Source organism: Trichosurus vulpecula, chromosome 8 (genome assembly GCF_011100635.1).
Source record: "Trichosurus vulpecula isolate mTriVul1 chromosome 8, mTriVul1.pri, whole genome shotgun sequence".
NCBI classification, from domain to species: Eukaryota; Metazoa; Chordata; class Mammalia; order Diprotodontia; family Phalangeridae; genus Trichosurus; species Trichosurus vulpecula.
Window position 1 is genome coordinate 204,275,977 of NC_050580.1, and position 26,133 is coordinate 204,302,109.

General features: G+C 44.0%; 1 protein-coding gene across 2 annotated transcripts in view; it reads left to right on the plus strand.

Moving 5' to 3' along the window:
• Positions 1–22,379, plus strand: part of MIDEAS (mitotic deacetylase associated SANT domain protein) — a 128,010-nt gene extending 105,631 nt beyond the window's left edge. For both annotated transcript variants that reach the window (XM_036735573.1, XM_036735574.1), the window contains exons 3-13: positions 1,004–1,318; positions 6,078–6,423; positions 8,821–8,887; positions 9,686–9,828; positions 9,980–10,083; positions 11,035–11,110; positions 11,890–11,978; positions 15,496–15,645; positions 17,337–17,531; positions 18,599–18,792; positions 21,098–22,379. In XM_036735573.1, coding sequence (XP_036591468.1) covers positions 1,004–1,318; positions 6,078–6,423; positions 8,821–8,887; positions 9,686–9,828; positions 9,980–10,083; positions 11,035–11,110; positions 11,890–11,978; positions 15,496–15,645; positions 17,337–17,531; positions 18,599–18,792; positions 21,098–21,350 — 1,932 coding nt within the window. In that variant the 3' untranslated portion in view covers positions 21,351–22,379. The remainder of the gene's footprint in view (positions 1–1,003; positions 1,319–6,077; positions 6,424–8,820; positions 8,888–9,685; positions 9,829–9,979; positions 10,084–11,034; positions 11,111–11,889; positions 11,979–15,495; positions 15,646–17,336; positions 17,532–18,598; positions 18,793–21,097) is intronic.
• Positions 22,380–26,133: the final 3,754 nt, after the last annotated feature.

A 26,133-nucleotide genomic window follows, 5' to 3' on the forward strand; every position in this document is an offset into this window, starting at 1 on the left:
GTATGCTGGGTAAGTAACATTTATATTCAACAAAATTATTTATAAATTTCTTTTACCTGCAGTGACTTAGCATGCAGAGTTTTACAGCGTACCTAACAAGCCTTGAGGCACAACCTTTGAGAATTAGTGTTCTCATCCGACCCCCTGATTTTACAGAAGAGGAAACTGGCTCTCTTTCTAAATTCTGGAGGGTCACAGCGCTCTAGACTCTTTCTTACATGCCTTACTACAGCTAGGTGATGAAGTGGCTAGAGAGCTGGACCAGAATCAGGAAAACCTGAGTTCAGATCTCACATTAGGTAACTTACTGACTCCATGACTGGGACAGCTAGGTGGTGCCATAGGGCACAGAGTGCCAGGCCTGGAGTCATTCAGGAAGACTCATCTTCTGAGTTCAAATCTGGCCTCAGAAATATACTAGTTGTGTGACCCTGGGCAAGTCACTTAACTCAGTTTGCCTCGGTTTCCTTATTTGTAAAATGAGCTGGAGAAGGAAATGGCAAACCACTCCAGTATCTTTGCTGAGAAAACCCCAAAAGGGGCCACAAAGAGTCAGACATGATTGAAATTACTGAACATCAACAAACTTCATGACTCTGGACGAATCATTTAACCACTGTCTGCCTCAGTCTTCCTCTTTTATAAAATGGAGGTGATAATAGCAAATACCTCCTAAGGTTGTTTTTGAGATACTATTTGTAAAGAAAGCCTTTATAAACCTTAAAATGTTATCTATAAATGCTAGCTATTATTATTGTTAATCATCATCATCATTATGATTATTATCTACTTCAGGTAAGATTGCACATAGGAAGAGTGGGGCCAGACCCTAACCTTAATAAGAAGTCAAAGGATCAAGGGAATGACTGCATTAAATGATGTATTTAATGATGTATTAAAGAGGTGATGCGGTAGCTAGAGGAATGAGTAAATCAACCAGAAAATGAAGACATTGTCTCTCAGTCTTCAGTTCCCTCTCTCTTTTCTCCCTTCTTCTTTCCAGGATGCTGAAGGCCTAGAGGAGAGGCGGAAGACAGTGGTAGCATCTGCAGCCAAGAGCGTGGTGGAGTTTGCTGGGCCCTCGCCTCCCTCCAAACGGGCTCGAGAAGACAGTGGGATGGTACCTCTTATCATCCCCGTGTCAGTCCCTGTGTGCAGGGTGGATCTGCCAGAGGTGGCACAGCTGGGGTATTCAGATGAGGAAGGGAAAGTCCCTTTGGCCTCAGCACCCGATCGGAGCCCCACGGAACACAAGCCCTCAGTCATTGTCACACGGAGGAGATCCAACCGAAATCCCATGGCCGATGTGCCAGCCCAGGTAGGAATGACATTTTGAAAACAAGATACTACTTCTCTCCCTTCTACTTCTCCTTTTTTCCCCTTCTCTCTGCATATATTGCTATCCTAAGCTTTTGAATGGGTTGAGATTTCTGGGAAAAATGAATGCTGATGGCCTCTAATTTTTTAGGAAGAGAATACCATATAGCAACTGAAACCAGAACCGAAGACTTGTCCTTTACTCCCAACCACTTAGACTTACTGTCACCCCATGATGACCAGTCTTAGAGTAATCTGTTAGTGTTCCAAAATCCATAGGGTGGGAGGCTAGAGCATGTTTCTGCCTCTTGAATCGAGAGACTTTTGGAACTAGAAGGGCCCTCAGCTCATCTAATCCAACTCCCCTCATTTTACTGAGGGACCCACGTAGTGACTTGCCCAGGGTCACACAGTGGTAGAGTTGGAAATTGAATTTGGATCACTTAACCCTCTGCCCAGGACTCTTACCTCTATGCTCTGCTGCCCCCCAGTGTTCTTAGGACAAAAGTGAAACTCTTAATGGTCCATGAACTTGTCTCAAAATCTTGAAATTGAAAGACCCGGCTTCTATGGGTATTGTTCCATTCAGATTTACATTTAGGAAAGCTAGGGAGCCTGAGTTACTGCCCCCATTTTGCAGAAGTTGTTATGCATAAAACATTGCTCAGAGGCAGGTCATCATTGGAAGTTTCATTTTATCAGTGAGGTAGACCAACCTGGCAGAGGAAAGACTAATCCTAAAATCCTAAGAACAGCTGCTGATTGATTTCAGAATCATTCGGGTTGAGAATCAGTCTTTCCTGCATGGACAGTGATAAAGTAGTAGACCCGGAAGGAGACAGTAAAAGGTGGAAAAAAGGGTATTAGATATGTTCTATCTTTTAATTTTGGGGAGGATGGTAGAAAAGAAAGAAATAGGTTCAAGCTTTCTTCCAGAAGGAAGAATCTTAAGAATTATAAATCAAGGGACTTCTAGATAATGACACCAGACTTGATACTTTCTCTAGATCCCATTAGTTCTCAAAAAAAAAAAAAAACCCCTAGGAATTAAGTACCCGATAGAGTTCCAATTACAGGTGAATCCATGGGACCAAAAAAAAAAACAGAGAGAAAAAAACCCTAACAAAGTAAAAATCCTCATGAATTAATACCAAATAATGGTAATGCTTAAATTGTCCACTAAGCACCTACTCCCTTTTCCACCTACCTCCATGTCCCACACAGATTTGTCCCATGGGCTCATGCCTGGAGTATTGCTTCAGAGATTATCAGCATACTCTATCCCTGTCTACCTCCCTACCTACCTCATAACAATATGTTAGGCAGCCCCTCCAGAACACCAGACCCACCCTGCCTGAAACCTGCAAAAAAAAAAGTAATGTACTAAATTAGTCCAATACAGAAGGAAATGAAGACAGACAGAGGAAGAACTGGGGAGTTTGGGGGTGGGGTAGGGGTGTCACTGTTCCTGATTGTAAAAGGCCAGAAAGAAAGGGGACTGAAACTCAATTGGGCCAATTCTTTTCCTCCTTCCAACTCCTCAAGGCTCCTTAGGCCAGTAAACCCTAAATCCCCCAATTTGGGAGAAAGTGAAGGCTTCTTTCTAGTCTAGGCTAGGGGTCTGTATACCAGCGAAGGCCAGGAGTTGAGAGAGTGAGTGATGGGGTGATATAGGGAAAAAGAGACTGAAACACCAAAAATTTCAAGAGGTAGGAAACTCAATTAAAATCCAGAGCACAAACAGATAAATCAATGGAGAAGATCCCAAAACTGAAAGGAAGAACACTAAATCCTCAAAGAGATTACAAAGCTCTCTTAACAAATATTACAAGAGAACCAATGCTTGATGAACCAGAATACTTTAGGCTCCCAAGAGAGTGTGAATCAACAAGAAGAAATTCTAGAAATCCACTTGAGAAGAAATTAGAACTATCAGTGTAGAAATGAAGTCTTCAATTATCAGAATGAAAAAACTAAATTCATAATGGAGAGTTTCTCTAAAGAAAAGAGAGGAGAGAAAATGTTCAGAATTTAAAAAAATACTAAAGTGGAAGAAAAGCTGACAAAAGAGAAGTAAAACACAACATTATTAAAAGAACACATGATATCTCAGAGTGATTGACCTTGAAGACAGGATGGATAGGAACAGCGTAAAGCTCATAAATCTCTCAGAAGACTGTGACTAAAAACCGTGAACACCCTAGTACAGAAATAATACAGGAAAATTACCTAGAATTTCTGAACACAGAAAGTGAAGTACCAATCAAAAGAATCCACATATTGCCTCCAGAAAGAAGATAAAACAACCCTATGCTTTAATTAGGTTAAATTTAACAGTTCCAATAACAAACAGCAAATTATACAAGGAAAAGACCTTCAGTTAAAAATGAAAAGAATAATACAAGATTATTTTCAACCTACTAGAGACTGTAGAAGAAAATGGAAATATATATTCTGAAAAGCAAATCAACTTATGCAGCAATTTAAAATGATTTGCTCTGTAAACGTGCAAGCCAATTAAAAAAAAGATTAAACATTCAATAAAAGAGACATTTGGGGGAATTCTTTAAAAAAAAACAAACTAGTTGAGCAAAATATTTGATTTGACAAATGTCCCAAGCAACAGAAACCCAAGGAAGGTAGTAGATAAGTACAATCACTAGGAAATACTAGGTAAGGAAATGTGGAGTAATTATTCCACAAAATAAAGATTATTTTTTAAATTAATTTAAATTAATTCTTTAAAATAAGCAAATGTCTTCCTCTATCTTCTCACCCTCTCTAACTGAAAGAACAGAATTTCTGTTATGAACATGTATAGTCAAGCAAAACATTTCCAAATTGGTCATGTCCAAAAGAAGGGGCGTGGTGTGTGTTGTGTGTGTGTGTGTGTGTGTGTGTGTTCTGTACTCTGAATCCATCTTGGGGTACATAGCAAGTTTCATTATTAGTCAAAGTTGTTAATCTTTACAATATTGTTTGTCATTGTATAAATTGTTCTCCTGTATCATATATGTCTTCCCGGGTTTGTCTGAAATCACTTCTCCATCATTTCCTACTGTACAGTAATATTCTATCACATGTATAAGCCAGATTTGTTTAGCCATTTCCCAGTTGATAGATACTTCCTCAGATGCCCATTCTTTCCCACCTCAGAAAAAAAGCTATAAATATTTTTAACCATCCTTAGTTTGAATTTGTTTTGCTTAGGACTAATCCCTAATAGGTTATTCTTTTTAAAAAGAGGTTGGCCCACACAATAAAAACACAAAAATATTTTAAAATCTCCCCTAAACACAGAGATGATAAATACCTTTTAAAAAAAACATACAGGGGGTAAAGATGTAAGCAGAAATTGAAGAAATAAAAAAATTGAAGCTGGAGAAATAGAATCCCACATTTTCCCTTTCCCTGAATCAATGTATTTTATAGGACCAAACTGCAGAGTGAAAGGGTACAGAAGTAGAGAGAGTAAATGGAAGACAGAGAGCATGAGTAATGCACCCTCATCAAGTTCATGGGTGAACAGCAAAGGGACAGTAACTCATATAGACTCTCAGGAAAAGGAGGGGTTGCAGGAGAGTGAGGCTAACAGAAAGGAGGGATTGAATGTGGGGGGAGGGGACTCCAGTTAGAGCTCAAATTAATGTGTGGGGAGGGGATTCCAGTAAAGAACATTACCTTGGAGGGAGAGGTATATGCTTTTTATAGTAGAGATTTCTTGATATGCTTAATCTGGAGGGGAGTTGGTACATGGAGAAGCACACTTTTTCTTAGAAAGTGTTGTGTTTCTATATACATGAAAAAGAATATGTCAGCTCCTTAGAGATGGATGGTACCCCAAAAAATATAAGTAACATGACCCTAGAGATGGACAGCCATTGGGAAGAAAAATGATCTTGCAGAGGGCAAGGAGTAGAAATGGACTGCATGATTCCTTACAGAGGATATTTCTACAAGATACAGCTTCTGTCCAACATTACTGTCTTCATGAATTGATAATTCTAAGAGTAAAATACAATTTCAGAAGGGGGTGGATGAGTAAGATGTATAATGACAATAACATAGAAATTATTTAGAAAATAGAACTCAAACCTGTTACTTTTAAAAACTTCACCCCAGTATAAGAAAAGTAAGAAAGAATAAATAAAAAATAGAGACCACAAATCAGAGAATGAAATTTTAAAATAGACTGGGAAGAGAATTAACTAAGAGAACAAAACAAAAAAAAATTTCTCAGAAACATAGCATAAGTAGTCTATGGGAAGGAGATAATTTAAGCTAACCGCTTAACTGAGAGGGTGAAAGGAGGAAAAAAGGGAGAAGAAATAGATAAATAAATCAATAATTTAAGTAAAAACCCCAAACTAGGGATCGGATTAGCAAATGAGAACAGAAGGGCATAAGAGGAGCCAAGAGAATGTGTGGGGAATAGGGCTATATGATAAAGTAGTTTTAGCAAAATTGATCATGGAACAAGCTACTGTCTTAAATGAGAAAGGGGGTTTAAAAAAATCTTTGAATCCCCAATATTAAAAGACACAAAGGGAGAAAAAACACAAGCCAACATCTTTTAACTTTGAATGTAAGTGGATTAAATAATTTCATTGAAACAAAAGATTGGTAGAATGAATAAGAAAACAAAACCCTAGGATGTGATATTTACAAGAAATACATCTAAGAAGCAAAGCCATATTTAGAATCAAAATGAGAGACTGGAATAAAAGGCCGACCGTCTCTCATCTGCCTTCTTTCCGCAGGTTGAAGACGTGGATACCAAGGGGGATGGTGAAGGCTTGGTACGGAAACCAAAGCAGAGGCCTCGACCTGAACCCTTGATTATCCCCACTAAGGCAGGCACTTTCATCGCCCCTCCAGCCTACTCCAACATTACTCCCTACCAGAGTCACCTGCGCTCTCCTGTCCGCCTGAGTGACCACCCATCTGACAGAAACTTTGAACTTCCCCCCTACACGCCCCCACCTATACTCAGCCCTGTCCGGGAAGGCTCTGGCCTCTACTTCAATGCCATCATGTCTGCCACTGGCCTCGTCGCCCCTCCCCCCATCACGCCAAAGAGCGCTCATCGTACCCTGCTCCGATCCAGTGAGTGTTCTGCTATTGGGAAACATGGGCAGGAGGGAGGCGACATGGAGAAATCCCATCTTTTAGGGCTTCTGTGGCTTGGGTTAGATCTCTGGGATGAAAGGGAGCAGCCTCTTTGACCAACCCTTTAGGATATAGGTGATATTACTCTTCTTGTAAGAATGGCACTGTCTTCTTCAGTCATGTTTGAGTTTGTGCTGGGTGGTGGTTTGTTTTTTTAAATAATCACATTTTCAAATATTTCCTTCTCTCCCCAGCAAAATCAACCCAACCATCAACCAATTGTGATGGGATATGTAATATTCCACTCACTAAATTTGTTTGTACAAGTCCAGCCGCATGTTTTCTTTTACCTTTTCCCTCTGGTGGTTAATGATAGTCCCAAATGAACCCTGAATTTTTGAATTAGGCTGGCCCTTGGAACTCAGTGAAAAAAGTTGACTTGGAGGAATTGTCCATGACTTCAGGGTCCCCCGCCGCCCCCCCTTCCCCCCCTCCCCCCGCTCTCTGGCTCCCTCTGGTGGTTGCCTAGGACAACAGGATTGTCACAGGTTTTTTCCCCAATCCCAACTGCCTTCCCCACCTCCCCCTTGGCAGAATTGCAGACTATATAGCCCGTGGTCCTTCTTTATGAGCTTGAGATAGTTCCAGAAGAAGCCACTTTTGAAGTTAGACTGAAGGCAGAGAAGAGAGAACTTGTTCATTTGTTTTTCAGTTGTATCCAGCCCTTTGTGACCCCATTTGGGGTTTTCTTGGCAAAGACACAGGAGTGGTTTACCATTTCCCTCTCCAGTGTGTCTCCAGTTTTCAACTCAGGCAAACAGAGGTTAAGTGACTCGCCCAGGGTAGTATAGCTAGTAAGTGTCTGAGGCTGCATTTGAACGCAGGTCTTCCTGACTTCAGACCCAACGCTCTTATGTACTGCGCCACCTAACTGCTGATTTTGTTAGGGGTTAGGAATTAGACCAAGAAGAGCTGGGAAAGAGCAGTTTGTTTCAAACGGAAAGAAAAGGATGATGAAAAGCACCGAGGTGAAAGTGGTGGAGGTGACTAAGGAACACAGAGGATAGTTGTCTGGCTGAATCTCAGGGAAGGAAGCTGGGATGGGGGTGGGGGAGGGGAGACTGGAAAGATGAAAGGGAGCCAGATTGTGGAGGGTCCTGAAAGCTTGGATTTTACCCTGTAAGTTTTAGGCTATGATTTGGAAGCTTTTTTTTTAAGCCTGGAAGAGATAGGATGTAAGTAATATATGTAAAAGACAACTAAATCCATTGCTGAGGCCTAGAATGGCCTTGGAGACCAGGAAGGCTCGGGTTTAGTTCCCACATTTACTGGCTTGGGCTGTTGCGGACTTCTCAGTGCCCCAGGCAAGTCTGTGAGACTAAGTTCTGGAGTTTGCCTATTTTCCCTAAGGGAAGGAGTTTTCCACCTTGGTTTAGATTAACACCACCCCCCAGGCATCTCCCCTCCCTGACCAGACTGTGTTGTGTCTGATGGATTGGATCTGAGAGAGCTGGTGTTTTAGACTAACTTGGCTATTGGTGCTCTAAGGTCTACAAAGTACCTTCTTGTTAGGTTGAACTCCTGGACCTTAGCATAGCAGTACTGCCCTTGGGCTTTTCTTGGCAAAGATAATGGAGTGGTTTGCTATTTCCTTCTCCAGTGGACTAAGGCAAAGAGAAGTTAAGTGACTTGCCGGGGTCGCCCAGCTAGTAAGTGTCTGAGGCTGGATTTGAACTCAGGTCTTTCTGACTCCAGGCCCAGTGCGCTATCCACTGAACCACCTACCTGCTTTACCAATGCAATATCTCATTTGAACCATACCATAACGCTGTAAGGTAGCTGCTTTTATGATCTCCATGATACTAATTCTCACTGAAGTTAAAGCCTGTTTTAATCACTTGCCCAAAGTCAGACCTAGTATCTCAGAATTTAGGTCTTCTTGAGGACTTAAGCTTGGAATCCAGCCTTCTTCTCTGCTGAGGCAGCCTTTTCTATGGAGCCACGGTGCCACCTGGCTATCTCAACAGAAAGGAAGTGTGGATTCCAAGCTGAGAGAGCTGAAGAGCAGTGTTGATAATAGCTGACATTTAGTAGTCGCTTTACAAACACCGTTTGACTCGATGTCATTTGCTGCCAGTAATGCTGCAAAGCCTAGCCTAAAGTCTTTAGCCCAGGAAGCGCCTGAGGTTTATCTTCAACAGTGTGGGGTGGAGGTTGTTTTAGGGTGACTGTGATTCGGCCTCTGCTTGGCATGGAATGCACTAAGCACGGGTGCAACTAAGGAGCTTCCTTAGAAGCAAGTTCCCCACAGGAAGCCAAAGGAATAACCTCTTTCCACCCCATTTCTCCCCCCATGTTTTGGACTGCTTCATAAATGTGTTGTTTGTCTCTCAGACAGTGCTGAAGTCACTCCACCTGTTCTTTCTGTGATGGGAGAAGTTACGCCTGTCAGCATTGAGCCGTAAGTGTTTCAAAGAAAGCTACCTTTACTCCCTGGCTGCCCCAATCCTTTATACAGAAATGGTCTTTCGCCTTTTTTCTCAAGCATATGAAGGAAAAGGAAGTGAAAATAGAGGTTGTCTACTCCAGGAACCCTAAACATGTTAGAATTGTATCATTTACCTACTGTTGGGGTGGAGAGCTTCCCTCTATTAAGATTCTAGAGAAAAGGGTTGTGACTGGTAGCAGGGGCAGGGAGGAAGGGTGGGATACCGCATAAGTGGACCTTGGTCTCCATTAAGGAGTCCCTTTCTGCCTATTCTAGAGTTGTTCATTCCACACCCACCCTACCTTTGACCATAGTGCAGAGTTCAAGGTGAGGGTCTAGGGCCAATTTCCACTTATCAATCAGTAAACATTTATTAAGTGCCTACTCTATACCTAAGTAGTATGCCAAGCTTATTTTTGCTATATTGATGTCAAATCTCTAAAACCTCATTTGAAGTTTCTTTTTTTATCTCCTACCAACCTCCATATTTTTTCTTTGCCTAGAAGGCACAGGCCACCACTGGCAACAGAAGACAAGTTTTCCCCTAGAGACCATTTGTCCCATAGGTAGGAGCCCACTGAACTCCCTGCATCAAATGGAGCCATGTTTGTGGTTGGACCTCCAGCCCAAGTTTTGTGTGTCACTTTCCTTCTCTACTCTTGGGGTCTGGACCTCAGGTCCTTATCTTGATGGGTGGGGCCAGGGCCCAGGCTGAGAGAAGCTACCATTTGCATTTAGAGAGATTACCATTTGTCCTTTCTTCTCCCACAGTCGAATCAATGTGGGGACTAGGTTCCAAGCAGAAATCCCCCCAATCCGGGACAGGACCCTTGCAGCTATGGATGAGCATAAAGCGGACCTGGTCTGGCAGCCATGGGGAGACCTCGATGCTAGCAGGGAGACTCAAGGGCAAGGTGAGGAGGACCACAGGGATTGAGAGAAGTGTTCAATTTTCTGAATTATTGCCTTTTTTAAAAAAACCCTCCTGAGTTTCTGAATCAGGTTTTCTTTCTTTTATTCCCATCTTCCTTGCGGTTTTCTCTGTGGGAATCTTTCTGGAACCAGTGGAAGACCTTCTGACTGCTGCCTGTTCTAGTATCTTTCCTGGGGCTGGAACCAACCAGGAGTTAGCCTTGCATTGTCTGCATGAAGCCAAGGGCGACATCTTGGTGAGATGGCTGGGGTCCAGGACAAGGGGCATCATGGATTATGTGTAAGGGGGAGGGGGGTGGCTGAGACTGAGTAGGGAGGGGCCAACATAAATTGCCTAATCAGAGGGTATTGTAGATGTGGGCCACTTCTCTCAACTCCGCCCGTCCTAGAACAGCACTCCATGGCAGAGCCATGTCAGCTGACTGTTTTGAGTGCCTGGTGTGTGCAGTAGGCTATATATACTATGTGTCTTGGAAACCTTGGGTGGAGGTGAGAGAAGGGGAGACTGTGCCCCAGAGAAGGGATAGCAAGGTGGGGGTGTTTTCCCACTTCCTGAAAGAATGATTTTGCTAACAAGGGTCCTAGAAGAATTATCAGTCCCTTTCAACCTTGAGCAGACTAACCCCTTGGCATGTTGTCTTATGGAAGAGAGAGAGCCTCAGATTAAGAATCAGGTGACTTGGAATCATAGATTTTGTAGGTGAAAAGCACTCCAATGGTCATTTAGTCTATCTGTTCCTCTCATTTTACCGTTGAGGATTCTGAGACCCACCCAAGCTAAGTGAAGTCCTTGAGGTTTGACTGATAGTGAGTTGCAGAGCAAGAATTTGAACCCAGGGCCTCTGACTCTGCTTGAGTCCATTGCTCCTTTCTTTCAATTACCTGAGTTCTGTGTTTTCTTCTTGTATTACTCTGGGCAGGCTGCTTTTAGATCAGTGGATCTCACTTGCCACCTATGTCAAATAAGGCTAGACTACATGCCAAGGCCCCCTTCTTCTTGATGTTAAATTCAGCCAATGTTCTACTCTGCCAGGGAAAAGGTTTTTTTCTTGGGGACAATGAAAGAGCACAAAGGTAGTTATCTCAGGGCTACTAGGCCTTGACCTGGGTACTTGGGACAGTTTGCCCAGTACCAGGGTCCTCTACAGCCCCAATTGGAACTGTGACCTTTCTCTTTCCTCCCTCAGGCAACACTGACCAAACTGCTCCTCAAGAAGCCACTTCGACCTCCCGATCACCCACTGGCAAATTACCACTATACAGGTGAGGAGGGGATGGGACTCATTAACAGCATCTATGGAGCCCCTGCAGTGTATGGCACACTCTGTCCTAAATACTGGAGGGAGAGGGAAAGGAGAAAGGAAAGCTCTTACTAAGTAAACATGAATTGTTACTGACAACAACAGAAGTACCATAGGCTGACATAGCTGTAAGGAAATTGGATGTGTGGCTGAAAGGTTGCCAGAGAAAATCAAAGGGTTGGGGCTAGGTGGGGTGAGTCATGGAAGGTTTTGTTCAGGTGGTGAATTCTAAGCTGGGGCTTGAAGGTCAGGAAGGACATAGATAGCATGGTTCCTTTGCAAGCATCTCTCAGCAAACTCATGACTGCTTTCATCCCATTCCTAGCACTGTGGAGAGACCTGGGGTTGTAGCCTGAACCAGGATCTAATGTGGAAGGCGTCATGGGAGAATGTATGAGACATGGTCCTAAACCTCACGAAACTTACACATTCACCCTCAGCAGGGAGGATCTCTAGGACTGTCCCAGCTGTTTCCCTCAAGCTGGGTCCCACCTAAGAGAGGAGGGAGGAGATCAGCAGGGAGGGGTTGGGAGGAAGAGATAGCTGCTAGAATGATAGGTTATCCGGTCCTTCAGCGTAGACTTGGACCTCCAGTATGATGGGTCATCCCTTAGAGTGGAAGGAAAGTTTCTCTGCCTGGTCTACCATGTACCCCTTTTAATGGCCCTCCCAAGGAATTTCTTTTGAAACTGGATTGGTTTTTCATTTTCTTCTTATTTCTCTCTTCCTGCCTCATCACAGGGTCTGACCAGTGGAAAGTAGCTGAAAAAAAACTATTCAATAAAGGCATTGCCATCTACAAGAAGGACTTTTTCCTGGTGCAGAAGTTGGTGAGTTGGAGGGCATTTTCCATATGGGAAGAAATTCAGTTTAATTCAATACAATCTAGTATGTTCAAGGGACTAGCTTCTGGGGATAAGAAGCCAAAATGAAAAAACAGTCCCTGGCCTAAAGGAGCTGTTATTCTGCTGAGAGGTTTAGCTTTTAAACAGGTCATTCAACTCAGTCTCATTTAAGGAGGGAGAGAAACCACACAAACACCTTGGGATTGGGGATGAGGGTCAAGAAAGACTTTCCTATGGGAGGTGACATTTGAGTTGAGCCATAAAGGATTCTAAGAGGGCAGAGATCTTGATGGAGTGCCGTCCAGGAAGCAATGACAGCCTGTGTGAAGAAAGAAAAGCAGAAGGAACCACTAGATGGTACAATGGATGGAGTACCAGCTCTGGAGTCAGAAGGACCTGAGTTCAAATCCAGCCTCAGACACTTACTAGCTGTGTGACCCTGGACAAGTCACTTAAACCTGATTGCCTCCAAAAAAGAAAAGAAAGAAAGGCTGAGGCCGATATGCAATACTGAGGTCCAAGAAGCAGCTGCAGGTGGGCCAGTTTCATTGCAAGGAAGATAGTGTGTGAAGGAGAATCGTGTGAAAAAAATCTGTCAAGAAACACTGGAAGCACACTATATAAAGCAGGCGAGGGGTGGGAGGGTATTAGTCAGAACTGCTTCAGCCTTGGTTTCTGCCAATGAGAAGAAGCCTTTGCAGCTGCTCAAAGAGCAGCCAGGTTAGAGTGTCCCCTCAGTTTTCATTCTGAAGAATGAGGCATCCTCCCCTAGCCCTCACTTTTTCCTGCCTGCCTCCTATTTGCTTGAGAAGATAAGACTGTATTTTGTCTAGGCCTTTGCCTCAGACTGGTGAGGATGCCTATATTGAAGTCTTCAGACCCTTTGGACTCAGGGCCAGTAATAGCTGGGGAAGTTAAGGAGGGCAGTGGGCAGAAGTGAGTCATTGCCACATTGGCCAGAGTTCTTGCTGCAGAGGGTGGTAATTAGCAGCATCAGACAATGAGGTCATCCCCAGATCGAGGGGCCACAGGCAGATGTGTGACTTCAGACCCAGGAATTGGAAATTGGGGAGCACTCCTGCTCCCTAACCTCATAAGTTTTCCCTCCCATGTCAATCCCATGAGTTCTGGCTGCTGGAGATGTCAGTTGAGCAACTAGATGTCCCAGGCACTGTGCTAGGCACTGGAAAATACAAAACCAAATATGAAATGATCTCTGTCATCAGAGAATTTACATGTGTGTGCGCACACATGGACACATGTAAAATGCGTATACAGATAAGTACAGAGTATATGCAAAAATACTTTGAAACACCAATGGATCTGTGATCTCATCCATGTGAGTGTTCCCTCCAATCACGAATATTGCAGCCCATCCACACCTGCCCATCCTCTAGGATTTTTCTCCACGTCCCCCCATAAGTTTGTCCCAGGGGAAGCTGGAGACTTTCCTCTCTTTCTCATCATCTGAAGAAAAATGCCAATGGAGCACCCAGGGTTTCCTTCAGTTGTCCCTCATTCTAATCAGATACAAACCATAATCATCATACTACAAAGTAATTTTTAGCGGGAGGGAGAAAACATTAACAATTGGGAGGAAGGGGGTCAGGAAAAGCTTCATGTAGGAGGTGGCACCTGACCTAAATGGGAAAACTCAAAATGAGTTTTCTCCGATCAATCCCCCCAGAGACAGATTTATTTCTTGGATTGAATATGTACCTAAGAGTACTAATCCTCATCTTGGAAAATTATTAATTAATCATTAATTAAATGTATTAGATGGGGAATGGGGCGTGAGCTTGGATGATTCAGTATGATATTGGGAGTGGAACTTGGAATGCCAGGCTTCCCTCCCATAAAGGCCAAAAGGATGGATAATAGTTGTAAAGACTGAAGAGGCCACCAGCAAATTCATAGATCTGCTTTGGCTTATGCTTTTCTTGTGAAGAAAATCAATTTGCAATTGTAAGTAAAATCCTGTACCCTCATGAGAATGCAAAAAATATTGACTGTAGCTTTATGCCTAGTAGAGAAAGGTCTAAAGTCTGTGAAATTCTGGAGTAGTCAGACTTGAACCTAGATCTTTCTGTCTCCAAGAGCAGGATCTCCCATCCCATATCTGCATAAAAGGAAGGAAGAAAGGAAGGAGAAAGGGAAAAAAAGGAAAAGAAATGATTGTTTCCCCCCCTTGGTGTAGTTCTGGGTTTGACTTAGAAATCATTATACTTCCTTCTCTGACCCATGGGTCTCACCTTAGTTAATCGCTCTGGGGACATTAGATTCTCTCATTTAATGTGTTAATTTATTGGTGAGTCACTTGTTCTCTTAAGAGTGTTCAAAAACACAAACATATGTGACTTTTACCCTTTTCATATAGATGTAAACTAGTATCTGTGCCTATAAAAATGTGGAGATGTGTGGCCAGAGGCAAATGACTTCACCTCTCTGCTACAGTGAAGTGTATGTAAAATGTAGGTAGATGTATGCAAAGAATCTCAAAAGTCTTAGTGCAGTATTAAAGTATGAAAGCTTTTGGGATATGGGGTGGAGAGAGAGGGAGAAAGGGAGAGGGATGGAGGGAGAGAAAGAGGGAGGGAGAGAACGGGAATGAATATGAGAATGAGAAGGAAAACATGAGAATAAATCCAGAAAAGAACTTGGAGCCCCTATTGTACTCAATAATTCCATATTCCTTAGTTGAGGATTTAAGACCCTCCACAATTTGTCTTCCATCTTCCTCTCCAACATTATTTCATACTGTGCACCTTTATGACCTCTCTGTCCTCCGAGCTGGAATACTAGTTGTTCCCTGAGAGCAGTACTCCCACCTCCATGCATTTGAACAAGCCACCCCCAAGTCTGGAATGTATTTACTCTTAATTTTTCCTTCAACATTCAACTCAGATGCCATTCCCTTTGTGACACCTTTCTTGGTCCCCCCAGGTATTACCGATCTCTCTGTTCTCAATTTTCTTTGTACTATCCTTCTTTGCATAAGGTAGTGTGTAGCATAATGGATCACATCTTGAGTTTGGATCCAGGAAGAACTGGGTTCAAATCCTGCCTTTGGCACTTGCAAGCTGTATAGGCCCTGGGTAAGACACTTGACCTCTTGCTCCACAGGCAATTCCGTAGGATTTTCATACTAAGTCACAGACTGGTCTCAGTCTGTGGTGACAAGGGGATTCTTGTACTGAGAGTTCCCCGTGCTGAGAAGACCATAGCTATTTTGTATGCATTTGCCTGTACTCGTTAGAGCAATAGAATATAAGCTCCTTGAGGTCAGGACTGTTTCATTTTTGTCATTGTATCTTCAGTGCCTAACATAGGGCCCTCCATGTAGAAGGCACTCAATGAATATTTATTGAATTAGTCCATTGAGCTGTACTGTTTGGAGACGGGGAGGAGGTGTTGGAGGGGGAGGGAGAGAACAGCAAAGGGGGCAGGACGAATGAAGCTAAGCAGATCAAGGGACTCTGACCGCCATTTTGACTCTAAACAGATACAGACCAAAACAGTGGCCCAGTGTGTGGAGTTCTACTACACCTACAAGAAGCAGGTGAAAATTGGGCGAAACGGGACTCTGACCTTCGGGGATATCGATGCCACCGATGAGAAAATGGCTCAGGAGGAAGTGGAAGTGGACATTAAGGTGATTCCCTCTCCTGTCTGAGGAGCTAAGACTCTTGGGATTTGGTTCCTCACCGACCCTCAGTTGTGTTGAGAGGAAGTGGGAAGGAAGGGGACAGAACACTGCAGGGCTCAGTCCTTGAGGAGTATCTTGAGTCAGTTGTATGAAACAAGGGTTTTAGACCCATCTCCCTACAAAGCAGATTGGTGGTAGAGGGAGGAAGGGAAGGAAGAGATAAATAGGGAGGGAAGATTTATTAGGCACCTGCCATATTTGCCAGGCTGTAGGCAGCAAGATTGTGCAGTGGATAGAGTGATGGGCCTGGAGTCACGAAGACTCATCCTCCTGAGTTCAAATCTGGCTTCAGATACTTAGCAGCTGTGTGACCCTGGGCAAGTCACTTAACCCTGTTTGCCTCAGTTTCCTCATCTGTAAAATGAGCTGGAGAAGGAAATGGCAAACCGCTCCAGTATCTTTGCTAGGGAAACCCACAATGGATCATGAAGAGTCAGACATGACTAAACAATAACACATTTGCCAGGCTCTGTTAAGTGATTTTTAATTATATGATTATGTAACATTAGCATATTAATAATGGTTATTATTCTGTTGTTTCATTTGATCCTCACAACAACCCTGTGATATAGGTGCTATTAATATAATCATTTTACAGGTGAAGTGACTTGCCCAGGGTCATGCAATTAGGAAGCATCTGAGGATGGATTTGAATTCATGTCTTCCTCACTGTAGGCCTGGTGCTCTATCCATCGTGCCACCTAGCTGCCTGGTGGTAGTAATTGTAGTAACAGTAGAAGTGTGTCGTGTTTGTGGATCACTTTGGGAAGGTTTTCAGAAGGACTTTATATGTATTATCCCATCATATCATTGTGACGACTCTGTTAGCGAGAAACAGTGTTATCCCCATTTTGCTGATGGGAAAATTGGGGTGGGGTCGGGGCTGGAAGAGACTGACTGGACAGGTAGAGGTTTGGATTTCTCCTTTGAACAAGTACTGTTGAGGAAGAACACAGTCTTCAACTGTTTGAAGGTGGCCATGTGGAAGAGTGCTTAGCTGCCTTAGACTGAGTCTGGTTGGCTCAGAGCTAGGAGTAGTGGATATGAGCTACAGAGAGACAGATTTATGATTGATATAAGGAAAAACTTCCTAACAGCCATCCCCCAATGGAATGGACCGCCTTGGGAGGCACTGAAATCTCTTATGTCTTGAGGTCTTCAGGCAGAGTCTGGATGACTACTCAGTAACGGTGCCATAGAGGGAGTTCTACACAGGCCCAGATTGGACTAAATGACTTAGGAGGTTCCTTCTGACTGAGCTTCTCCGAATCTGGGTAGTCCAGATGAGGTGACCTAACCAGAGATCCTGCAGCTAATTAATGGTGGGATGGAGACTGGAGTACAAGCCCCTAAATACCTAGACCGGAGCTTTTTCCTGTGAGACCACACTGCCCACTGTGAGGCTGGTTCTAGCCTGCTGGGATGAGTAGCCTATGGAGATGGGCTGGATCCAGACTACTATGGGTTTTTCTTGCTTTGGGCTCCTAGCCCCAAATGTTCATGTGATTCCCTTCTCTGTCCTATACTGGCTCTAAAGTAGGAGGATTGGGGTCTGTTTCTAAAAAGAGGCCTCCTAGGGATAGAGCAGAAGAGGACAAAGACCTGGCTCACTTTTTTTTTCTTTTTCCAATGTTAAGAGTTCCCAGAGGTTGACAAGGGTCCAGCCTCCCAGAAGAGAGGCCCCAAGTGAAGAATGTGCAGTGGCCAAGAAGGAGGTCAAGAAGGAGGACAGGGAGGAAGAAGGGAAGCAGGAAGAGCAAGAAGAGGTTCGGGAGAGGAGCCGGAGGGCAGCAGCAGTCAAAGCTGCCCAGACGATACAAGCCAATGAGGCGGTGAGTGTTTCTTTCGCTCGCCGGGGCCAGCTGAGAGCTCAGAGTAACCCCTTGGGTCTCACACTTGTTATGTAGAGAAGTCTCTGACACAAAATTAGTGACTATTAGCCTCTTCCCACCTCCCTAAAGTGTTGCGGGTTCAAATTGGTTCACACACCTCGGGCCCAGGTGTGAGGTTGGCTGGTATGGTAAGGGATGCCTGGAAGGGAGAGGTTTGCCTTCAGGTGGGCACAAAGACAGTTGAAGCCATACTGCTAGAGATGGTGACAAGTCCTGGTCCAGGTGACAGGGACCTTGAGTTAAAGCCCAGAGAGGAGGGTTTGGGTAGAAGGGTTGCAGTTCCAAGGAGCATTGGATTAGAAGTTAGGACTGGCCTTTGGACCAGGAAAGGGAGACTTTATGGGGATCGGATTTAGCGGGGAAGTATTTCATTTTAAGGGAAAGTATTTAGGAGGTGGCCCTCAAGCAGTGACTCCTTAAGGAGGGGGTTGTTGGTACAAGGGAAGGCTTTTATTTGGGGAAGAGAGACTGGGAGGAGTGATGCCCAAAAAAAAAAACCAAAAGAAAGAAAAGCATCAATGAAATATTTGAAAAATGCAGAACAGAAAGCAAAAGGAAGCTTGTAACAGGATACAGACATGGGCAGTGTTAGTACTAACTACCATGTCAAATTGTACTTCTGTTTTAAAAAAACAAGCTGTACATGGTAGATTTGTGATTTCTATTGTAATTCTTGTTTTCTGCCCTTCTGTGTGTCTAGCTGTTGGTGACTGCCAAGATCACAGTTTTAGAAATTATTTCAAAAAAGAATAAGAGAAGGGAGTTATTCTAGTTCGGGTATATGTACTGAATTTAGCAAGAAACAGGGGGTCCGGACAGATAGAGCTAATCGAAAGCTTCCGGGGCTTCCTGGGAAAGCAGGTACTTAGGAAGTCCCCATAGGATTCTTTGCTGTGGTACTTGCAGCCAGGAGCCAAACCAAGCAGGCAAAGCTAAGGCCGTGGTACTCTTCCACAACAGCTCTTTTATTCCAAACTGATGCGATCACTTTGTTTTCATCTGTCTAGATCAATGATGTCCTCATCCTCAGGAGCCATGAGTCCAGTGCTCCTGGGGTGGCCAGCAGCCGAGCTACAGAGAAGCCTAAGGAGGGCTCTGGGAAATCTCGAAGAGCTGGACCCATCGCAGAGAAGAAGACCACAGAGACTTTAAGTAAAACCCAGAACCAGGACAACACGTTCCCTTGTAAAAAATGTGGCAGGTACGAAGACGGAGTTCCAATCAATTGGCAGTGGGGTGGGTGGCTGGTAACGAGACCTGGGAAAAGACCAAAGTTTTGGGTTCTTGGCAGGACAATGGACAAGTGGGGTGATGGGCAGAGTTGGCTCTTGGTGGATAGTGAGGACAGTAGCAACCACAGCTGATGTCAGTCTATCTCCTGCTGGCCTGGGACTGGAGGGAGCATGAGGGTTAAAGTAGTGTTTGGTCACACAGTGTGATCAGTCTGGTGGACAGGCATCATGGCACCGTAATAGATAGTATGCTGGACTTGATGTCAGGAAGGACTGGGTTTGAATCCTACCTCCAATATTTGTCCAGGGTCATCTGATTTCTCTGACCCTCACTTTTCCTCATCTACAAAGTAAGGATGATATCAGAAGTACTTGCCTCTCCTCAAATGAGATGATGCATCTAAAGCATGCATGCTGAATAAACCTCAGCTCTTGGGTCATTCCCCAGACTGGTTTAGTATCCCCTCCTCTGTGTCTCTGGTGACGTTTATATCCTGATCTCCTCTGGACAACTGCTACTGGGCACTCACGGAGCTCAGAATAACTCTTGGGGAAATTTCTGAAAAGACATTGGGGCCAGATTGGAGCCTGGACTGTCGGGTTTAGGGTCTGGCTCACTGATTAGCTCAGCAAGATTCTAATGAAATCTTTTGGAACTTGTTGCATCAAAATTATACCCCCAAAATTGGCGATGTAATATGGTATGGGTGCAGCACTGAGTGAGAGTCAGTGAAGGGAATAACACATAGGACTTAATGTTGACCGATGATGCTCATGGATGGGGGATTAGTTTACCTGTTCTGCCTCTCATCTTCTTGCCTGTTGGCAGGGTTGCTTCACTTTTGCTCAGAATGTTCTAGAGAATCACACCAGCTTCTTAAGAGTTTATTATATGCCAAGCACCTTGCCATAAGCATCAGGGATGCAAATACAAAAAGTGAGCTAGAGCCTGCTTTCCATGGAGCTCACGTTCTAATGGTAGGGAGAACACACAGACTGGGAATTAGTTGCCAAAGAAGGGAGGTTTATGGTTTGAGAAGAATTAACAATAGTGGACATAGCCCTAGGGTGGTTTAACTGACAAACCCTTTTCAAAAGCAGTGGTAGAATTGATTTGATTATGGTTCCCAGAGCAAGAAGTGGAAAGGTATTGGTTGCAAGGTGATGTGACTAGAAGGCTGGATGGTATGTGAAGCTTGGTCTGAGGGCAGCTGTATTTGAGCTATGTCAGTCTGCACTCACTCACCAGTCAGGGTACTTCCATACCTGTCCTGGGCGGGAGTTTTAAAATTGTGTGGATTAAGCTTCCTCTACCCCATGGCCTTTGTAGGTTGAGTGGTCTGAATGGTGCCTGAGCCAGGGCAGATGACAGGAAGTTGGCCTAGAACCTAGCTGTTGGATGAAGCGAACAAATGAAATACAGCTACAGACCCCTGGTTCCCCCTCTTCCTGGCTTGGACGAGGAGGGTCTTGCCTGCTTAACACGGGCGGGGGGAGGGGGGGAGTGTGATTAATTATTTTTATGCATTGGTCTTATCTTTTAATTCAATTTTATTTTCGTTTCCAAATCCTCTCCTTCCCCCATCCATTAAGAAGAGAAAAAAAAAAGTTATAATCATGTATAGTCATACAAAACAAATTCCCACACTAGCAATGTCCGAACAGAAGAGAGAAAGTGAAGAAAAACATGCTTCAGTCTATACTGCGACTTGGCTCTATGTCCAGAGGTGGAGAGCCTCCTTCCTCACAAGTCCTTTGGGATTGTGGTTTGTGACTGGGTTGATCAGTTATTCCTCAGCCGAATTTTCAGTCGTTTATCCTTACGGTACTGCTGTTGTGGAAACTCTTCTCCAGAAACTGGCCCTTTCGTTATTTTGCAGCAGTGTAATAAATAGTATTCCGCCACATTTAGCCATTCCCCAGGTGATAGACGTGGAGGGGTGTCCTTTAAAAGACCTAGCCAGGACATGAGGTAGCTAGTAAATGAGTACATAGGACTTTAGAGAAAGCCATGCGGCCCAGTTCTCTCTCATTTTATAGGGAAGGAAACTGAGACCAAGGGAGGCTAAGTGTGACTACCCATCTAATAAATATCAGGGGTGGGATTTGAACCTATATCCTGCACTTTAACACTAATGACTCTTATCCCAGACTTTTTAATCTGAGGAAGTCGTGATGATAGCAGACAATCCCCCTTGAGTGCCCAACTCTCTGGAGTTACGAAAGGAGCCTCATCGTGACCCAGCTTTCCCTCTCTATCCTCCTTCTGTCCAGGGTATTCTTCAAGGTAAAGAGCCGCAGTGCCCACATGAAGAGCCACGCAGAGCAGGAGAAGAAAGCAGCAGCGCTCAAGCAGAAGGAGAAAGAAGCTGCAGCCGCAGCGGCTGCAGCAGCAGCTGCCGCCACCCGCCTCCAGGCCCGACAGGAGAACAGCAGCAGTAGTGGTGGCGGTGGTGGTGGTGGTGGTGGCCGTGGTGGCCGTGGCAGCAGCAGCAGTGGGAGCTCAGATGAAGATGGTGAGGTGTAGTGAGCCAAGGTGGTGGACTCAGCCGGGAAAGCAGTGGGGCTGGTTCTCCCTCACTGTCCCTGTACTGGGTGATTTCCCTCCCTGCACCCCCACCTGCCTTGTGGCTGCAGATGCCTGGCGCTATAGACACTCAACAAGATGTCAGAGGGTAATCATGGAGACTTTAAAAATATCTAACAAAAGACAAGCTTTTATTTAATTTATAAAGGCCCTGGGAACAGTGTTACCTGGGGCAGGACCCAGTTCTCCTTATATCGAGTCTGTCAGACCTTGTCCCTGTGCTTTTTCAGAATGGTAGGACTCCTCTCATGCTTCTGGAGACTTCCAGCCGGGAATCATTGATCTCCCCACCAAGCCACGAGGCTTTTGGTTGCTGCTGCTACTTCTGCTGCTTTTTGGACACCAAACTCTTGCTGCACAATTCCCCTTTTTCCTTGGCCTTCCATTCCTCTCCTGAGTCACTTGGAAGATATTTTAGGGGATGGAAAGTTTAGCTTAACTTTGCAAGATTTCACCCTATCCTCCTGGAAACAGCTTACTGAGCGCCAGCAGAAATCGAGTAACTCCGCCAGCAAGATGCGCTCAGTGTCTTCTCCTCCCTGGCTCAGGTGGGTGAGACAGGGTGGCCCCTTCTGGGAGAGGAACATTTGGTCTTCTCCTTGAACCTGCCACCTGGTACTTAGCCTGGCCAAGCCCTCCACCAGGGGCAGTAAGGAGTGGGCAAGCACACTGATACCCAAACCAAAGCTTCTCTACTTCTCCATTCCCAGCATCCCTTCTTCCCCTGGAGGGAGGCTGCTGGATGTGCATCGTGCAGCTGGGCAGATGGGAAAAGAGGGAAGGGAAGAAGTGGCAGGGATCCAGATTTTTTTTCCCCACTACCCATTTCAAGGTCTTAGCTTTCCTGTTTCCTGGCAACTCTGCCTAGAGCTGAGATGAATTTCTCAGACCTTTGGTGATCCAAGCCAAAATTAGTGGCACCTGTCTCTGCTAATAGACCTTGGGGGGGGGGGGAAGGGAGTTGGTGAGAGGGCTGTCTCTGCTGGAGGGAAAGGACTGGTGAGAAGGCTGCCTGTGGAGGAAAAAGGTGGTCGAGTTTTTACTAAATTGGACTCATCCTTATTTCTCACCCCCCTTGCCGGATGCCTTCTGGTCCCTAGCTACTGTGAAAGAGGGTACTTAGGGAGTGACTAGCTAAAAGTCATTCAGGACCTCCTCCTTGTGATTAAACGTATTAATCCTAGGGGGATGCCTGAACCGACAGCCTTCAACTTTCCTGGTGGTGGTCCCCTATAGTTCTAAGGCCTGAACCAGTCCACCCCCAGCCCCTCGAATTGCCAAAACACACCCTCAGGTTTCATGCTTTGACTGCCTTCCCCTTTTGTGCTGGCTCCATACCACTGTTGTATGGAAGGCACAGACTCCCAGATTTCTTCAGATGTCAGAGCAGTCACTGAACTAGGTGGAAAAGGTTGTGATTTGGGAGTTATTTATTTTTCATATTTAATTTTTCACATCCTCTCAGGGAGCAGGGGCCTCTCGCCTTCCAGAGGCCCAATTTGTTTATTCAAAAGTATGATACCTATCTGTCCTTAGAGGGAGATACCATGTACCTGGGATGGGGGTAGGATCTTCTCTATCAGTCACTGTGGGAACTGGCCCCTGACAGTGGAGGGAATGAGGTTTTTCCGAACCCACCACAGGACATCTGCTAAAAGTAACAGAGAGCCCAAGTCAGAAAATACTTCAGTGTTTGGAAAAGGATTTTTTTTTAAAGAAATTGAAAACAGTGTTGTTTGCTCAGTTTTCTTGCCTCCACTTTTAGATAGGTGGTGGAAAGCCCATTCAGTTTTGGGTTGAGTTTGGGTTTCATTCAAGTAGGCCAAGGATTCTGTTCCCAAAACAAAACTATTGCTAGTGGGATACAGGTTTACTGGAATTAATGGAATGAAAACTTAGAACAAGATAGCCTGTGGGATTCAGAAGAGCCTGTCTGATTCTAGGGATGGCTTATTTTCTGGTCACATACCTAAACTTTATAAATGAGATCCAAAGGAAGCAGCATTTCCAGTGAGGGAGCCTAAGTAACTAGGAGCATCAGGCTGCTGATTTGGAGGAAGGATTGCTTGTAAACTATGCACTATCAGGTATTTCTCAGTATCATTTGTACATTAATATGAGTCTCCAGGTCCCCCACAGAGGGAGTAACCAAATCCTTCTGCCTAGCCTCCTAGAGACTGACCTAGATTTCCTAAATCCTTGCCTACTGATCTGTTTTCCTCCATAAGATTGTGCAAATTCAGTGTCCTAAGATTGTCTAAAATCGTGTACGTGATCCAGAAGCAGGAAGTTAAGTTCAATATGAGTGCCTTCTCAGCTCAGTCCTGAAGTGCTACTTATGTGTCCCAAGATTTTTCTATTTAAAAATCCCTTTTGTTTCAGTCCTTGTTTAGACACACAGCAGCTGCTCTTGTAACAGAAACCTTCAGCCAGATGAGACCCTTCCATTCACTCAGAAAGTGAGAGAGCCCAGTCTTTGGGAATTCTTTGAATAAAGTGATTCTCTTCCCTCCCCGGCTAGCAGGGACCTTCTCTGGTAAGGGTAGGCAAGGAAGACAAGACAGTATCTCTGTTAATTTGGGGAGAGAAAAGTTATCTGCAGTAAAATGTGAAAAATTTGTATCTTTAAAGAATTAAAGGCAATCATGGCTAATAAAATGCATATAAAACAGAATCTGTAAAAGGAAGCTAAACATATCCTTCAGTGGTGCTGTTCTCTATCTTGTGATAGGTACAATCACATTTTTTTCTCTTATTTGCTTAACCTAATCAGAAAGTCCATTGCTTTGGAAAGTTGGATAATCAGTGTCTCCAGCTTTAAGGATTTCTGCCTCCTTCCCACTCCCTGTCATTCTATGTCCACTGTAATAGCCACCATCACCACTCACCTGAGGACGAGCAGAAAACCCAGATCTCAGAATCTGTACAGGGATGGGGGAACCTGTTGCCTGAAGGCCTGTTGTCAACTGTCAGTGCTATACAATCCAGGGTATGATTTTGGTAATGGTGTGGATACGTGCTTCGCTGCCTTTTGATATCTCCTTGGGCTGACTTTTGTCTTTTGAAAGGGGTCCCCCACCTCTGATTTGGACCATGAATTTGGTCTTGTAACTATACATGAGGGGAGCGGTATAGTGCCATTTTTTTTTTTTACTGCCTTTAATCTCCATCCATGGTTAAAATACATTCCCTCCTCTTCTGCCATCCACATACCTCCCACTGTACCAAATGGAGTTTAACCAGTGGTACAGGGGTTTTATATGCTGCTTGGGTCAAAAGGGATCGTCTGCATTCATCTGCCTCTGTGAAGCCGCTTCTCATTCTCATACCATATGCTAGGATGAAGGGGGAATACAATGCATATTCAAGCCTCAGCTGTTTCAATGTTCTCTCTGGGGCGTGCTTCTGGGATGGTGTTACCAGACTGGAAAGCCTGACTCTTTAGGTTTACAGGGAATATGCATGTTTCTAGAAAACATTTCTATATTTAAGACCAGATATTCTCCCTTCCCATTGTGTTGTGTTAATAGTGCTGACAACAATTTGCAGCTGTTTCAACCATTACTTATTTAAACCTGTAAGTTGGAGGTCTTTTGGGAGGAGACAGAGCACAGGAACAGTCAGTCTGTAATTACTGTATAAATGCTTTAATAGCATATAAATAAGTATATTACTTTTATTTTGAAAAATGATCAGACACTGCCTTTTGTGTGTTTGCTGCCTGTGGCAACCTTTTTAAAGACTGTTACATATTAAAATAGTGTACATATATATTATATTATATATATTATTTACCTCTTTTGCTGTACAGTTGTGATAGACCAGACTGAAGATTTTATTTTTTGTGTGCTTTTTATAAAAAAATTAATACACTAAAGAAAATCTTGCTGATGTGATTGTAATGTACCCATGTAACTTATTTACTTTTGAATGTCTTTCCATATCTCTAAACCTTTTATTAAATAAGGTTTTAAAAATCCATAGTGCAAAGTTGTGTTTTGGTGGGAATTGTCACTCTCTGGGCTTGGTTACAGGTCGTATCGTGGAGCTGGAACGGATTTGAGAGAACATCTAGGCTATCCCCTCATTTTATAGTTGAGCAAATTCAGGATTAGAGAGGGTAAGTGCCAATGGTGAGAGAGTAGTGACAAAGGTCCTTCCTGGTCTCCCATGACTTCAAGTACAGTACTCTACAACACCATGTTGCCTCTAAGGGCAGAAAGGTCAAATCCAAGAGTTTTCCCTGAACCGTTCACTCCATGGAAGCTCATAGTCAGCCGGTGCACTAGGGGATGAACTATGTGCCAAACCTCCTTCATGATCCCGTAACAAATAAAGAGATGTGCACGCACACACAAAGTCAGGAGTGGCAGATATACCTGAAGTAGGTTAATAGGTGATGAGACTAGTACTAGGTATGTCCAGTAGCAAGGATAATGAATGACAGATGGACCCATTTGATTTGTGGGTTGGATTCCACAGGCCCACAAATATAGTGTCATGCAGAAGAGGAAATGATAAAAATAGTTGATTAATTCTGGTTTTCAGTGAATCTGTATTCTTACATCAAATGAAGATGGATTCAAAGGAATGAGTGAAAAAGTTATGTTGTCTCGAAATAAATTTTCCCAAAGGTCAAATGCTGGTAAATAAATAAGATTGAAATTGCTAGGGTTTCTTAATCCTGTGGTCATATGAAAAAAGATACATATACTTTTAATTC